We start from the raw sequence: 16032 nt of genomic DNA on the forward strand, positions 1-16032 counted from the left end.
TAAGCAGCAGAGGTGTAAAACAAAAATTGGCACCAGGTCACAGGTCAAAAAACATAAAAAAACTTCCCATTTCCAGACTACAGTGGACTAAAGTGGACGCTGGACAGAAATCCCTGCTATGTTTCGACTAGTGTGACATACGCACGCGTCCGGGGAGACCTCCTCTACAACACCACACTGTCCGCTAAGCAGCAGAGGTGTAAAACAAAAATTGGCACCAGGTCACAGGTCAAAAAACATAAAAAAACTTCCCATTTCCAGACTACAGTGGACTAAAGTGGACGCTGGACAGAAATCCCTGCTATGTTTCGACTAGTGTGACATACGCACGCGTCCGGGGAGACCTCCTCTACAACACCACACTGTCCGCTAAGCAGCAGAGGTGTAAAACAAAAATTGGCACCAGGTCACAGGTCAAAAAACATAAAAAAACTTCCCATTTCCAGACTACAGTGGACTAAAGTGGACGCTGGACAGAAATCCCTGCTATGTTTCGACTAGTGTGACATACGCACGCGTCCGGGGAGACCTCCTCTACATCACCACACTGTCCGCTAAGCAGCAGAGGTGTAAAACAAAAATTGGCACCAGGTCACAGGTCAAAAAACATAAAAAACTTCCCATTTCCAGACTACAGTGGACTAAAGTGGACGCTGGACAGAAATCCCTGCTATGTTTCGACTAGTGTGACATACGCACGCGTCCGGGGAGACCTCCTCTACAACACCACACTGTCCGCTAAGCAGCAGAGGTGTAAAACAAAAATTGGCACCAGGTCACAGGTCAAAAAATATAAAAAAACTTCCCATTTCCAGACTACAGTGGACTAAAGTGGACGCTGGACAGAAATCCCTGCTATGTTTCGACTAGTGTGACATACGCACGCGTCCGGGGAGACCTCCTCTACAACACCACACTGTCCGCTAAGCAGCAGAGGTGTAAAACAAAAATTGGCACCAGGTCACAGGTCAAAAAACATAAAAAAAACTTCCCATTTCCAGACTACAGTGGACTAAAGTGGACGCTGGACAGAAATCCCTGCTATGTTTCGACTAGTGTGACATACGCACGCGTCCGGGGAGACCTCCTCTACAACACCACACCGTCCGCTAAGCAGCAGAGGTGTAAAACAAAAATTGGCACCAGGTCACAGGTCAAAAAACATAAAAAAACTTCCCATTTCCAGACTACAGTGGACTAAAGTGGACGCTGGACAGAAATCCCTGCTATGTTTCGACTAGTGTGACATACGCACGCGTCCGGGGAGACCTCCTCTACAACACCACACTGTCCGCTAAGCAGCAGAGGTGTAAAACAAAAATTGGCACCAGGTCACAGGTCAAAAAACATAAAAAAACTTCCCATTTCCAGACTACAGTGGACTAAAGTGGACGCTGGACAGAAATCCCTGCTAGTCGAAACATAGCAGGGATTTCTGTCCAGCGTCCACTTTATAAAGTCCATGCTCTCCAGTGAATAGCATTTATCCATTTAGATAACTTTTTAATTACTTATCTTTACACAGAAACATTACTTATTACTTATTTTTACACAGAAACATAATGTGTGTCCTATAGCATCGTTTAAATGCTTAATTTATAGTTTTAATGTGCAAATTAAACTTTTTTTCAATACTCTAGAGGGTACTCTTATTTTGAAGAGATCGTCCACCGGAAGTCTTATATTTGCTCACTAGATTTGCCAAAAAGACAGTGCTGTCCCTGGCTCCCATTTCCTCCGCAGCTCAGCTGATGTTTGTCAACATCAAAAGCAGATAAAACAAAAACAGCATATCTTCCATTATAAAGGTTCATATATAATATAACCATGAATGTGACTCTAGCAGTGAAGCAGTATGTCTCCAAGATGATTGAGAACAGCGGGCCTGGAATGAAGGTTCTGCTCATGGATAAAGAGACGGTGAGTGAGGACAACATGCATTTATGTTGTTAATGTCATCATGTCCTTTTTATATTTTTTGTTATTGATGTCATGTCTTTATTTAATTCATACGTCTTTATACTGTCAATGTCATGTCTTTATTTTAATAATACAAAAACCTGTCCTCAGTTCAGCTGGGTTGCTCTCATAGGTAGTTTCAGTCGAATCGTGGGTATAGTTTACTAAACTGCTTTCATCCATTCTGAACCTTTTTAATTTCGACCACAGACCCCCATTTGATACTATAATTTTTATTTTATATCCCAATTAGGCTATATTGAAAATTTCCCATTTTCCAGAGCTGTTAATTTAACAAATTCCATAATTTCCATTTGTAAGTTTTGTACGCTCTCAGAGTTACAAAGGGTCCATTTGGTTCCTGGCAGTCAGTTAGCTGGGGACCCACTACATGGGACCCCCTCAAAGAAGTAGAAGAAGTGTGTTATAAATTGAATAATACATTAATCATTGATGGCTGATAGGATAGAAGAAAGATATCATGCACTTTGAAACTCACATCTTGTTTCATGATTGATGATTCATTATTATTGTGTGTGTGTGTGTGTGTGTGTGTGTGTGTGTGTGTGTGTGTGTGTGTGTGTGTGTGTGTGTGTGTGTGTGTGTGTGTGTGTGTGTGTGTGTGTGTGTGTGTGTGTGTGTGTGTGTGTGTGTGTGTGTGTGTGTGTGTGTGTGTGTGTGTGTGTGTGTGTGTTCCACTTCCAGACCAGCATAGTGAGCATGGTCTACACTCAGTCAGAGATCTTGCAGAAGGAGGTTTATCTGTTTGAGAGGATCGACTCTCAGAACAGAGACAACATGAAGCATCTCAAAGCGCTCTGCTTCCTACGACCCACCAAGGTACTCATTTCTATTGAATCCCTTGGTTTGATTGAAATATGTATTAACAGTTTGCAGAATTACAGTACATTTCAAGCACAAACTCAATACAAAGGCTGTTAACTGTGAGTGGACGACCCAATTAAGCATTACACTTGTTTACAAGAGGGTCCACCATGTTCAATTCATCAAAACATTTAGAGACGTACAAATAGACACTTCTATATAGACAAAGAACAGAACAGGAATTCATCATAATGGAGGTAAAAAGGGAAAAGAAACATATACAGTGAGGGAAAAAAGGGGGGCGGTGGGGGGATTCAGATTTTACGGGGGCCAGTTTCGAATTGCAGCCATCCGTAGGTGCCCTTTGAGAGCGGTTTTGAAGGAGGTGTTTGTTTGTAGGAAATAATGTAGGAACCGAATCAACCATATAGAAAGGTATTTTCTACTGTAAACTATTGCACTCCCCTCTCTCATTCTATTCTATTCTTATTTATGTGTTCTCAGGAGAATGTTGAGAACTTGATCCAGGAGTTGAGAAGACCCAAATACAGTGTTTACTTCATCTGTAAGCACGCTCTCTTTCTGAAGGGCTGAAACTAAACCGTTTTTGTTTGATTCTTTATCTGTTGTGCGATCTGTTTTTGAGATTTGATTTAGATCCAGACCTCATTGGTGAAATAAATAATTGAATTGCCAATGCTCATCACTGTTATCTGAACCCAAACACACATCTTGAATGCACAAGTAGTATAAAAAAAAACACACCAGTAAATTACACGCCAGTAAAAAACACGTTTCATGGAACCAAAACTAACTTAGTATTGGCATTGTTGGTCGAATTGATAATACTATTATGATATAGTGTAATATTACGATGATATTTAGTGATATTATAATTGTAACCTAGTGATGATATAGTTATAAAAAATCGGATGATACTGATATATTGTGCGACTGTTTGATTACAGACTTCAGTAATGTCATCAGTAAAAGTGAGATCAAGACGTTGGCGGAGGCGGATGAACAGGAAGTGGTTGCAGAAGTACAGGTGAGGATACACAGGTACTCGTAACGATATGTATTGTGTTGTGTATTCTATTGACTGTTTACTTTAGATGTTGTGCTGCGTATGTTTTGTGCTGTGTGACGCATGCATGCATTGTATTAACAGTGTGCAGAGATTAAAATGCCGTTTATAGTTAAGGGACGCAATAAAACAACGACCTCTGCATCCACGGGATGCACTACTGTACTACTGTACTGTTTTTAATTCTAGTTAATTTGCTAGCTTTAGTTATAATAATCATTTCTTCTTCTGTTTTCTACATGAATATAACATTATAACCATATAAAATGAAATGGGAGTTAAATGCTGCAATTTGTAAAAATGGCAAAATATGACTCCAAACGTCGTTGAAGTGGGACTCATATAATGTCCCTGGGACTCATTTCTAAAAGACCATCCCTGCATCCCGGGACTCATTACATTGAAAACCTATTTACATCACTGAGTGTGCATTATGTTGCGTATATTGTTTTAACAGTGTTATTGCGACCGCATGTCGCATTTACTATGAAATTGTACGTTTTTGTCCGTCAGTGTATCACTCAAAATCCACCTACATGGGGAAAGCCCCCAAATATGGTGCCCAGGTCTCGTGGCATCATCAGGGATGGAGATCCCTGTTGTCATAGTAAATGCGCTTTAGGGCGAGGTCGCTAAGTTCTCGCAGTGTGACGGACAAGGATGCCAAGCGGCTAAACAAATACCTTGGCAGACCAGAAAAGTGGTCGAAAGAACCTGTTTTGTTCTGTGACATGCAAGAACAAACCATTCAAGAGCACTTTTGTACCAACAGCAATCAGGCCCATTAACTCTACCTATCTATCTATCTATCTATCTATCTATCTATCTATCTATCTATGGTCTTACTGATGTTATGTATTGTGCATGTATTATTAAGTTCTCAGTCGGTTATTGGTTATTTTAAGATGAAAGAGTATTTTAAGTGGTCAAACTGGCATGTTCAGAAGAAGCATTTTCCATGAATATGAATGGTCTCATAAATGTCATAAAACCAAAGCTTACATCCACAATCTGTGATTTCTTCAACTTGTTGTCTGTATGTAGAACTGCAGCAACATAGGTTTAGAATAATGATGATACCTAAACATACTGTAACCATAGCATTTTGTCACGGCAATTTATTTCGCTTTATTCAGTGATTGTGTTAACGGTGTGTGCATCGTGTTGTGTTGTAGGAGTTCTATGGAGACTTCATTGCAGTGAATCCTCATCTGTTCTCTCTCAACCTACAAGGAGTGACCAGGGTAATGTCACACGGCTGTACAATCACTCAAACATGGCTCTTGCTATACATTCACAAGCTGCAAATTAAGCGTTTGTATGACAACGTATAAAATGGGTTTGTTGGGAAGTTGTTTATCACGCTACCTCTAGTGTCTCTGTTCTTGACATGACGTAAAAGGGGAAGATTTGGCCAAAATAGGTGAACATTCAAAATGTCGCATCGCGATACATCGTGAGCTTGTAGCAAGACGGGCCAGAAATCATTTCTGACGGGACAATTTCGGCCCGCAGGCTGCCTGTTGCCGACCCTTGACTTAAACTGTCAATACTGACTTAAACTGTCAATACTGACTTAAACTGTCAATACTGACTTAAACTGTCAATACTGACTTATACTGACTTATACTGTCAATACTTGGTGAACTTGACCTTTCACTATGTACTTGGTTTGCTCTTTTTTTGCTCTACCCCAAACCTGAGTCTTTGCCAAAAGAATAGCCAATCTACAAGCACTTCTGCGGGGCTTATGTTCCCCTCAGAATATAGGGTTCAAGTGGTTCATGTAAAAATAAATATCCTGTCACACAAAGATTTGGCGGCTCTTGTTTGTTAACCCATTTTGGGCGGGAACCCCTTTTGGTGTTAGCATTATGTTATGCTTTAGCTATTTAAAAATAGCAGATCTACAAGCTCATAGCGCGCCACCGAGTGGCGCGCTACGAGCTTGTAGGTCTGATATTTTTGAAAAATCGACTGACATAGAAACATAGCTTTTTCAGAAAACTGTCAGGATGTAGAAGACATTTTTAGAATCTGATCTCAGGTCAAAATGGGTTTAACTGAGGACCCCCTAAGGCAGCTGTGTCCAAAGTGCGCAAGTTCATACCTGAATTGTATTATGAATGGCCCGCCCAACAGTATGGGACATTTTTACATTAAAGTGTTTTAACCTGGACATTTCCCAAAGTATAATTTGTCAGTGTTTTTTTCTTCTTTTTTTTTACCTTGCTTGCTTGGTTACATTTGGTTATGTGACATAAGGCTGAACAAAGACTGAGATACACTTTTTTGTTCACAGCACACACCTGACAAAAAGACCATTGATATTAAATATTGATGGGCATAGTTAAATAGAATCGTTTAAATCGGAAGCTAAATTATGTAGTTGGCCCTTGGGTGTTTTAATATTTTCTAATATGGCCCCCTTTGAAAAAGGTTTGTACACCCCAAGGTTTTTTTTTACTTTGAACCTGGCCTCCCTATTTTGGGCAAGTCATACTGTATTTATTTTCTTCTTTTTTTCATGTATGTTCAGGGTCGTAGCTGGGAGCCGTCCATGCTGATGAGGTCCACCCAGGGTTTGACGTCCGTACTGCTGGCCTTGAAGAAATGTCCCATGATCAGATACCAGCTGTCCTCTGACTTGACCAAGAGACTGGCTGAGAGTGTTAAGGTAGCACACACACACACACACACACACACACACACACACACACACACACACTTTGACACACTCAAATATACACATGCCAGGGGGCATTGTGGCGCAGTTGGTAACGCTGTGGCCTCACAGCAGAGTCCTGCACGGGTCCAATTTCCGAAACCCGCACCCGCCCGGCCTGTCAATCATCAGTTCCGCAACCCGCCCGTTACCCGTGATTTATATAAAACTCGAAACCAGATCTGCCCTGCCCATCAAAAATTCGACCCGTTACCCGCCCCGTAACCGTTAGCCGCTCGTATCACAGGCACCGATAGCTATCATTGACTTTATTTCTTCCAACACCGCATGTGGTGTGTGGTGGTGGTTGTGGTGGGCGGCGGCAGTGCGTTGCACACGGAACGGAAGACATGTTGTTGACTGAGGCTACTGCTGCTTATTATCACAACATAAAGTTATATCATGATTTCGACCTAAATGGCATATTGGCATAATATATCAACAAGGAGAGGGTGATAAAAAAAAAGATTAGCCTGATGAGTCGACCGTCTTGATCCAAGGCTGTTTCAAACACGGTCATCACTCATCAGGCTAATCTTTTTAACTTTATTTACACTTACAGACAGAGTGACGCATTAGGCCATTACCTGGGTTTAATAGCTTTACATCTTGTGTTGAAACACCAATGTTATAATCCCTTGGTGTTTCATCAGCGCGAGCGAACGAAAATATAGTCTACAGGCTGCAGCCTGGTGATAAAAAAATACACTCCACACGTGGAATGCTACGATAAGGAAGCAAGGATTTGGCCGTGATGTCACTGCTATGCAACAAGGAAGTAGCACAGGGAAGCAACAGCAGCAGAAACAGAACGCCATTATGAAGGAATCAGCAGTGATGTGACATCACTGACGATTCCTTGGGCATTTGACGGATTTAACTTAATTAAAAAAGGTCACCCACCTGGCACCCGTGTTTCGTTGCGTCCCACCCGTACCCGCACCCGTTAACTTAGTATATTTTCCAAACTCGGGTATCCGACCCGGTGCAGGACTCTGCCTCACAGCTAGGTCCTGGGTTCGATTCCAGCTGGGGGTGCTGTGGGCGTGTTCTCTCCTCCGCGTCATCAGTGCCCATAGTACCCTAAGTGGGGTTGGCCTTTCTGTGTGGAGTTCATGCATTGAAGTTAGCATGAGGCAGTCCAATGCTCTCCCCAGATTGGCAGAGGGAGTGTAGCGCAATTGACATTGGGTGAAAAATCGTGGGATAAAAAAAATGTAAGAAAACACACGCCACACCAATGTTGAAATGTGTGTTTCTCCCGCAGCAAATCATCACTAAGGAGTATGAGTTGTTTGACTTCAGAAAGACAGAAGTTCCTCCTCTACTGCTAATCCTCGACCGCAGCGATGACGCCATAACCCCTCTGTTGAACCAGGTAAACACGCTAAAACATGCTAATATCACCCCTCTGTTGAACCAGGTAAACATGCTAAAACATGCTAATATCACCCCTCTGTTGAACCAGGTAAACATGCTAAAACATGCTAATATCACCCCTCTGTTGAACCAGGTAAACATGCTAAAACATGCTAATATCACCCCTCTGTTGAACCAGGTAAACATGCTAAAACATGCTAATATCACCCCTCTGTTGAACCAGGTAAACATGCTAAAACATGCTAATATCACCCCTCTGTTGAACCAGGTAAACATGCTAAAACATGCTAATATCACCCCTCTGAACCGGGTCAACACGCTAAAACATGCTAATATCACCCCTCTGAACCGGGTCAACACGCTAAAACATGCTAATATCACCCCTCTGTTGGACCAGGTAAACATGCTAAAACATGCTAATATCACCCCTCTGTTGGACCAGGTAAACATGCTAAAACATGCTAATATCACCCCTCAGGTCAACACGCTAGAACATGCTAATATTGTTCCTCTGTTGAACAAGCTAAACCTGCTAAAAGAACTCATGCAGTCAATATATATATATTCTTTTTCATACAGTCCTCTAATGGATTACAAATGATGGTGCATGTATGAAAATAAGAATTTGACCCAGTTCTGCACACCAAACTTGTGATTTGACCAAATAAAAAGCATATTCTGGACATTCTGGACTGGAGTTGATAGTGTGTTTTGTCGTACTGCCCTCTAGTGGACATACCAGGCCATGGTCCATGAGCTGCTGGGTCTCAACAACAACAGAATCGACCTGTCCAGAGTCCCTGGAATCAACAAAGACCTGAAGGAGGTTGTTCTGTCTGCCGACAACGATGAGTTCTACGCCAACGTACGCAAAGTCTTTGACATGGTTCTGCTTCATGTGTTCATTCTACATGATCATGTATAGATCTATGCTCATATATTTGTGTGTGTGTGTGTGTGTGTGTGTGTGTGTGTGTGTGTGTGTGTGTGTGTGTGTGTGTGTGTGTGTGTGTGTGTGTGTGTGTGTGTGTGTGTGTGTGTGTGTGTGTGTGTGTGTGTGTGTGTGTGTGTGTGTGTGTGTGTGTGTGTGTGTGTGTGTGTGTGTGTGTGCATACGTGCGCGCGTAGAACCTCTATTTGAACTTTGGCGAGATCGGCACCAACATAAAAAACCTGATGGAAGATTTTGCAAAGAAAAAACCCAAAGGCGAGCAGAGACTGGAATCTATCTCTGATATGAAGGTAAGACAGAGCCAGACATGCAGGCAGACACACATACAGTAGACACTCCAACTGTGTTGTTTTCGTCGACTAAAACTAAGACGAAAAATGTACGTCGACTACATTTTTCCACTGACGAAAACTAAATGGAAACTAAATAAAAACTAAGCTATGATGACTAAAACTAAGACTAAATATACTGACAATTTCGTCAACAAATATAAACTAGACTAAAATGTTAGTAAGGGACTAGTGGACAAGAGATCCAGTATAAGTCATTTTACAATTGGTTGCATGCTGAAAATCACCTTTAGATTTAGTCGACTAAAATCTTATAATCTTTAGTCGACTAAAACTAGACTAACACTAAAACATTCCAGGTGACTAAAATATGACTAAAACTAAATGAAGTTTCATTCCAAAGACTTTGACTAAACGAAAATTGAATTTTGCTGCCAAAAACAACACTGATGGTAAAGAGCAACTTCATTTGAAAGATGGATCTTCTTCAGGTCAGGTAAAATAGTTTATTGTTTATTGAATGGGTCCCCATTAGCTGACGCCGGGGGCAATAAACATCCATCTCTTGCTGGGGTCCATATAAGATGCATACAAAAAAACCAAGATTAAATACATGAACATGCATAATTACAATTAATTCCATAAAATTGAATACAACATAATAAGAATAACATTCCGGTCATGTGGTCAGCTGTAACAAGTGTGTCCTTTAGAACAAGGGTTCTCAACCCGTGGGTCGCGACCCCTCGGGGGGTCGCCAAATTATTTTGAGGGGTCCCCAAATAATTTTCCAAAAATATATATATATATTATTTTTTTTTGCAACTGAATGGCTGGAAAGTGGAAATGAAGAGTATACATATAGTACATGGATACACCTTCCCTAATGATTATATCTGGTTTCAGTATTTATTTATGGTGTATTGTATCTATTATTAAGGTTATTGTAGCGGGGCGGGGGTCCCGAGACGTTGCCAAAGCATTTTCGGGGGTCCCCGGCCAGAAACGTTGAGAACCCCTGCTTTAGAGCATTTTTTTGAAAGATCGTTTATGTTGTGTTATATCAATGTGGGGTGGTAAGTTTGGTAACACGTTCCAGAATGATATTGATCGATACGTAGCTGTCTGTTTTAATGAGGTTCGTTTTTGGAACAGGGCGTGTTAAATGACCACGGCTGGCAATTCTGGTGTTATGATTACGTCCGTCACTTCATTTTAATAACTGTTTAAAAGAGTAATCTGTAAATGACCTGAAGAAGAAGATCTTTCAAATGAAGCCCATCTTTCAAATTAAGTTGCTCGTCACCATGCAGTTGGAGTGCGGGCTCTACTTTTCTAAATGCATAGACACTTTACCGATAACATCAAAAGAGTCCACAAGAACAATGATGGGGGGAAGGTGGGGGGGGGGGGGGACCAGTGTTGTTTTTGGCAGCAAATTTTAGTTTTAGTCATAGTCTCTTGAATAGTTTTCATAAATCTACAGTTGATTTAGTCGACTAAAATGTTTTTGGCGGGCCTTTATGCCGTCGTAATGACAGTTTTTACACTTGCTGAAAATAGCCGATCTACAAGCTCACTTGTGAGCTTGTAGATCGACGAACATTTTTCGTCTTAGTTTTAGTCGACGAAAACAACACTGGAGACTGGACACTGGGTCACATAATTTATCTGCGCGTCCTGTCCTGTGTGCAGGCGTTTGTAGACAACTACCCTCAGTTTAAGAAGATGTCTGGCACGGTGTCCAAACACGTCACGGTGGTCGGAGAACTGTCTCGTCTGGTGTCAGAGAGACAGCTGATGGAGGTGTCTGCGACGGAGCAGGAACTGGCCTGTCAGAATGACCACTCCAACGCACAGCAGGTACTCGCAAAGACACACACACACACACACACACACACACACACACACACACACACACACACACACACACACACAGGAGATATAGGACCACAATGGAAACCAAGTCCCCAGTACTTTTTTGTGTTGTCTTTTTAGCCCAAATGTAGGATTGTACCTCGTGCTGTTTACATTCCTGTCCAACAAAGTATTCAATCGATCAAATATATACACGCACACACGTGATAGATTGCAGTGTGGCAGACACACATGCCATATTACCCACTGCACTGCACTGACTGTGTGTGTGTGTGTGTGTGTGTGTGTGTGTGTGTGTGTGTGTGTGTGTGTGTGTGTGTGTGTGTGTGTGTGTGTGCAGAATGTGCGCCGGTTGGTGCAGAACCCTCGTGTCTCTGAGCTGGATGCGGTCAGGCTGGTGATGCTGTACGCTCTGAGATACGAACGCCACAGTAACAACATCCTCAGCTCACTGATGGACGACCTGAGCAGGAAGGGAGTTTCAGAACGCCACCGCAGAGTATGAACGGTTCTTAGTAGGGGTGCACGATTATGAAATTATGACCGATATCCGATCTCCGATTATTTGCAGGGTCACATCTGCCGATACCGATTCTGATATTATACAGAGGACCACAATGGCTTGGCCCAAAACCTGTCAATATAGTATTCAATCAATCAATAAATAGCATAATACTTTTCCAAGTGTCTGTTTTCACAACTGAATGACTACTGAATGAGAGGAGTACACAAATTAAATGTAGAATGTTTTTTTAATTTTTAGTTTTTTTTTGCTGGTGAAAACCGATTAAATAATCTGTATTATTTTGAGACCAATCCGATACCGATATGGCATTTTTATGGCCGATATGACCAATTCCGATTATGCTACCGATTAATCGTGCATTCCTAGTTCTTAGTATTGTTGTTGTTGTGTCATTGGATATATATTTACTACATACGTATACAGTACAGTATAATGAATGGTTGCGTCATGTGTTATCAGATGGTTCAGTCTGTTATTGATTACGGAGGGAAGAGAGTCAGAGGAAGTGACCTCATCACCCCGAATGATGCCGTTGCCATCACCAAGCAGTTCTTTAAAGGACTCAAGGTACACACGCACGCACACACATGCACGCACACACACACACACACACACACACACAAATACCCTCAAATAGGTGCACATATATAGGTTTAATGTTTGTCTTGTCTAGACAAACATTAAAAACGCCATTGATAATGGACAGAGTTTAATGTTTGTTTTGTCACTAACACAAACATTAAATGCCATTAACAATGAACAGAGTTTGTTTTGACTGTCACTGAGCAAATCGGCATATGCATGTTGTGTTATGATATCACGGTGATGTAAGATGAGGGTTGGTAAAGCGCCCCTCACTTCACACTGGTGTGATTTTTTATATATCATTAGACCAACGTGGTCTCTATGAATAGAAAACAAATTGCTTGTTTTCTGTGTCTGTGTGTGTGTGTGCGTGTGTGAGCAGGGAGTTGAAAACGTGTACACGCAGCACCAGCCTCTCCTCCATGACACCCTGGACCAGCTGATAAAAGGGCGACTCAAGGACAGCCAGTACCCCTACCTGGGACCCAGTACTCTGAGAGACAGGTACCATTACCCTACCTCAGCTCTCAGCAGAGAGCTGAGAGCTTGTAGATGTGGATAACTTTAGTTACCCTTTCCAGAAGGTGCCATACCATTTCCTATTCCGGGTCAGTTTCCAATTTGTTTGATTGGCTCAGCAGCACATTTGAACCGGAAACACACTATCAAATGTGCTGCTGAGCCAATGGGCTATATGCACACAGAATAACTCTTCCTACGTCCGAGCAAGGAAACTTACAGAAGGAGGAGACACCGCTGACATCATGGTACGTGACACTTTCACGGGAGGCAAATCTTGCATCGGAAGTTCCATGAATAATAATATTATTTCTGCACAAAATTTCTTGAGTCCTTTGTCATATAATCGGTTCAGGAATATAAAAGAAGACACAGGTTGTTTTCTGATCACTTTAGGTGTGCACAGTAGTACATTGTTTTATTGAGCATCTATCTAAACAGTGGTAGATGTATCTGAGGTATGGCGAGATTTGACAAATGGGACACTTTGAGACCCACTGGTGTACCAGAGTGTTTCCTGTGAGCCAACATGCACAATAACAGCACCCTGACTCTGTTTGACCAGAATGGAACAGAGCCTTCATTAGTATCATCCGGTAACACGCCGTTGTGCATATAGCCCATTGATGCTAGAGGGCTCAAGCGGATAAAATCAACTCAAAATCATACATGGAATCGTATAATTTCTGATTGTGTTTTTGCATCTGTCCGTCTGTGTCTACAGGCCTCAGGACATCATAGTGTTTGTGATTGGAGGAGCAATGTACGAAGAGGCTCTGACAGTGTATAACCTCAACAGAACCATTCCTGGAATCCGTATAGTGCTGGGAGGCACTACCGTACACAATACTAAGAGGTTAGTGTGTAGAAGTATACACACACATTATTGTTCCACAGTTTATCCCAGTGGCTAAAACACATCTGGAAGATACAGTTAGTAAGTCTGTCTGTCTGTCTGTCTTTCCTTCAGTTTTCTGGAGGAGGTTACTTTGGCATCGGGTTCAGGGAGCGAGCGGACACAAGGTGCAGGAAGATACAGACACTGAACACACACACACACACACACACACACACACACACACACACTGCTGAAGAAACATTCCACATCGCTCTGTCTCTCCATCTCCCTCTCTCGTCACCATGGTTACAGTGATAAAGTGGTTAAGGTTTGACAATGTCACGTCTCCTGACGGTGACTCAAATGTTTCTGTGATGCTGTGATGGAGAAATGATGACTTCTTGTGTGTTTATGTTTTTTTAAAAGAACTGTCTGCTCAACACCACTCTCTAAAGACTCTTTGGTATTGCTAGGAATTTATCACAATAATTTCCCCCAAAATGTTGGTGTATTTTTGAATGAACTAACAATGGTTTCTGTTTAGGGCCCATTCCTGTTTGTTGGATAGCGACTCAGAATCTGATAGAATTCAGAAATTACAGTTAAGGTGGTTGCACACCGGCCGCGTTTTTCGGAAAACCGATGGAGAAACGCAGCTAAAAATCCGAATTTGCATCCGATTCGCGCCCGGTGTGTGGAGACCTTTACCGTACATTTTATTGGTTGAGTTATATGCAGAGTGGAATAACCAGGGTTTTCAAATAGATTGTGTCTTTAAAGAACTTCACTCGGCACATAAAACATCAGAATTATAATTTCATTCTATTGTAATTGTGGCTTTGTTTGTTTTGTTTTGAGTTGCTTTCCCTTTGAGATGTCCTGCGTGTAAGACAAGCTAATGATGTTGTTGAGTCTCACCTTCTCTCAAGGAGAAAAATGACATCCGTTTTAATGAATAAACATGAATGCTGAACTGAATGTGTTACGCATCTTAATTGTTTTTTTGCACTGGCAACACAAACACACACACACACACACACACACACACACAGGTAATAAAGAAAATAATTTAGCTGTTGGCAAAATAAAAAAAAGAAATCATTGCATATGTGGTGGCAAAATATAATCTACACAAGACACTAGTAGGCTAGACTAGTAATTAGAACATTTAGGCTACTCAAGAACTAATATTTTGGTGTTTTTGTACTTTCACTCAAGTCAAAATTTCGTACAGGCCTTTGTGTATTTTATATGTGTGTTGTTTTGTTACTCAGAAAAAATCAGAATACTTCTTAGTTCCACCACTTACAACTGCTCTTGTGTCTGGGAGTGTTGTTGTGGCCAACCCCGTTAGTCGTCGTTAGATGGCGCTGCCGTCTCGTGTAGCTTTAGGACAGTCCATGGTTCTACCCTATGGTTCTACCATGGCTTTTAACCGAATGTGGGTTGCCGTGAGTGCGTGCGTGCGTGCGTGTGTGTGAGAGAGGGAGAGAGAGAGGGAAAGAGAGGCTCGCACAGCCTCGCAGCAGCAGCATCTGTGTGGGAGGAGAACAGAACGGAACAGAAGGATGCTGTCGGTTTACAGGACAACGGGATGAAAATCCAGCTCACTTACTGAAGCCCCGACGCTCTGAAACTGAATGGATTCCGTGTGAATTAATATCACATTAAAAGCACAGTCAGCAAGCAGCGGCGGCATGAAGAGGAGGGATTTGGCCAAGCGGGTAAGAAGAAGAACACATTTTCTATATGTTTGAATAAATCACGCAAATTCCTTCTTTTTCATAGCTTATCCGGTATAACGGCGGGCGGATTCCTGTTTTAAACCGAAGGACTGTTTGTTTTGTAGTCAACAATCACCACCACCACCGACCCTGCACCCGTCACACAACAAACACACATGCACAAGAACAGATATACAACACCACACAACAGACAAGAAACGGGCAACACCACAGACACACGATACCGACCGACTGTAGAGTCTGAGCCTCATCAGTGATGCTCAGGTTAGGCCTGATAGGTTAGTGTAACATATTGTAGGTATGCTATATAATGGTAATAGTGTTATAGAATAGTTTGTATACAGACTAGTATATAGAATATAACAGTTGATAATTTACATATACTGCTTGTTTTCTATACCAGCACCTTAAGTAGCCTGTAGCCTATATACTTTTGGTTTCAGACCCTCTAGGCCTACTGGTTTTCTATCCTACTAGGACTTCTACTGATTGATTTCTAGCCTACAATATAGTTATAGTCAGTGGTGGTTAGAAAGCTATAGAACAGACACCAAAATTATTGATGCTCCTGAATTGTATATGTATTGTTTTATGTTTACAGAAGTATTTATTTTGTAAAGCAAAATAAGTGTTTTGCAAGGTGCTGCATGTGAAGATAGAGCACCCCACTGGGGACCCACTCTTCTGCTTCAAAATGTGCTTTGTTGTTATTTGAACTTCTAAA

The 16032-nt window shown here is 41.7% G+C and overlaps 1 protein-coding gene across 2 annotated transcripts; it reads left to right on the top strand.

Moving 5' to 3' along the window:
* The first annotated feature begins 1711 nt into the window (after window positions 1-1711).
* Window positions 1712-14541, top strand: vps45 (vacuolar protein sorting 45 homolog). 2 transcript variants are annotated; one of them, XM_079521819.1, is made up of 16 exons: window positions 1712-1920; window positions 2665-2799; window positions 3289-3349; window positions 3753-3832; window positions 5047-5115; window positions 6411-6548; window positions 7864-7974; window positions 8707-8841; window positions 9104-9217; window positions 10913-11080; window positions 11436-11594; window positions 12081-12188; window positions 12589-12710; window positions 13450-13581; window positions 13696-13771; window positions 13802-14541. In XM_079521819.1, exons 1-15 carry the CDS (start codon window positions 1828-1830, stop codon window positions 13769-13771), a joined length of 1701 nt encoding a protein of 566 aa, XP_079377945.1. In that variant the 5' UTR covers window positions 1712-1827; the 3' UTR covers window positions 13802-14541. The 2 variants fall into 2 exon arrangements, with proteins under 2 accessions (XP_079377945.1, XP_079377944.1); XM_079521818.1 differs by having other exon boundaries at window positions 13696-14541.
* The last annotated feature ends 1491 nt before the right edge of the window (window positions 14542-16032 follow it).

Source organism: Electrona antarctica (assembly GCF_951216825.1).
Source record: "Electrona antarctica genome assembly, chromosome: 15".
Classification (NCBI taxonomy): domain Eukaryota; kingdom Metazoa; phylum Chordata; class Actinopteri; order Myctophiformes; family Myctophidae; genus Electrona; species Electrona antarctica.

Coding starts and splice junctions, on each gene's coding strand:
- vps45 (XM_079521818.1), top strand. CDS start 1,828: ATGAATGTGACTCTAGCAGTGAAGCAGTATGTCTCCAAGATGATTGAG. Junction 1,921..2,664: donor TGCTCATGGATAAAGAGACG/GTGAGTGAGGAC, acceptor TTCCACTTCCAG/ACCAGCATAGTGAGCATGGT. Junction 11,595..12,080: donor TTTCAGAACGCCACCGCAGA/GTATGAACGGTT, acceptor ATGTGTTATCAG/ATGGTTCAGTCTGTTATTGA.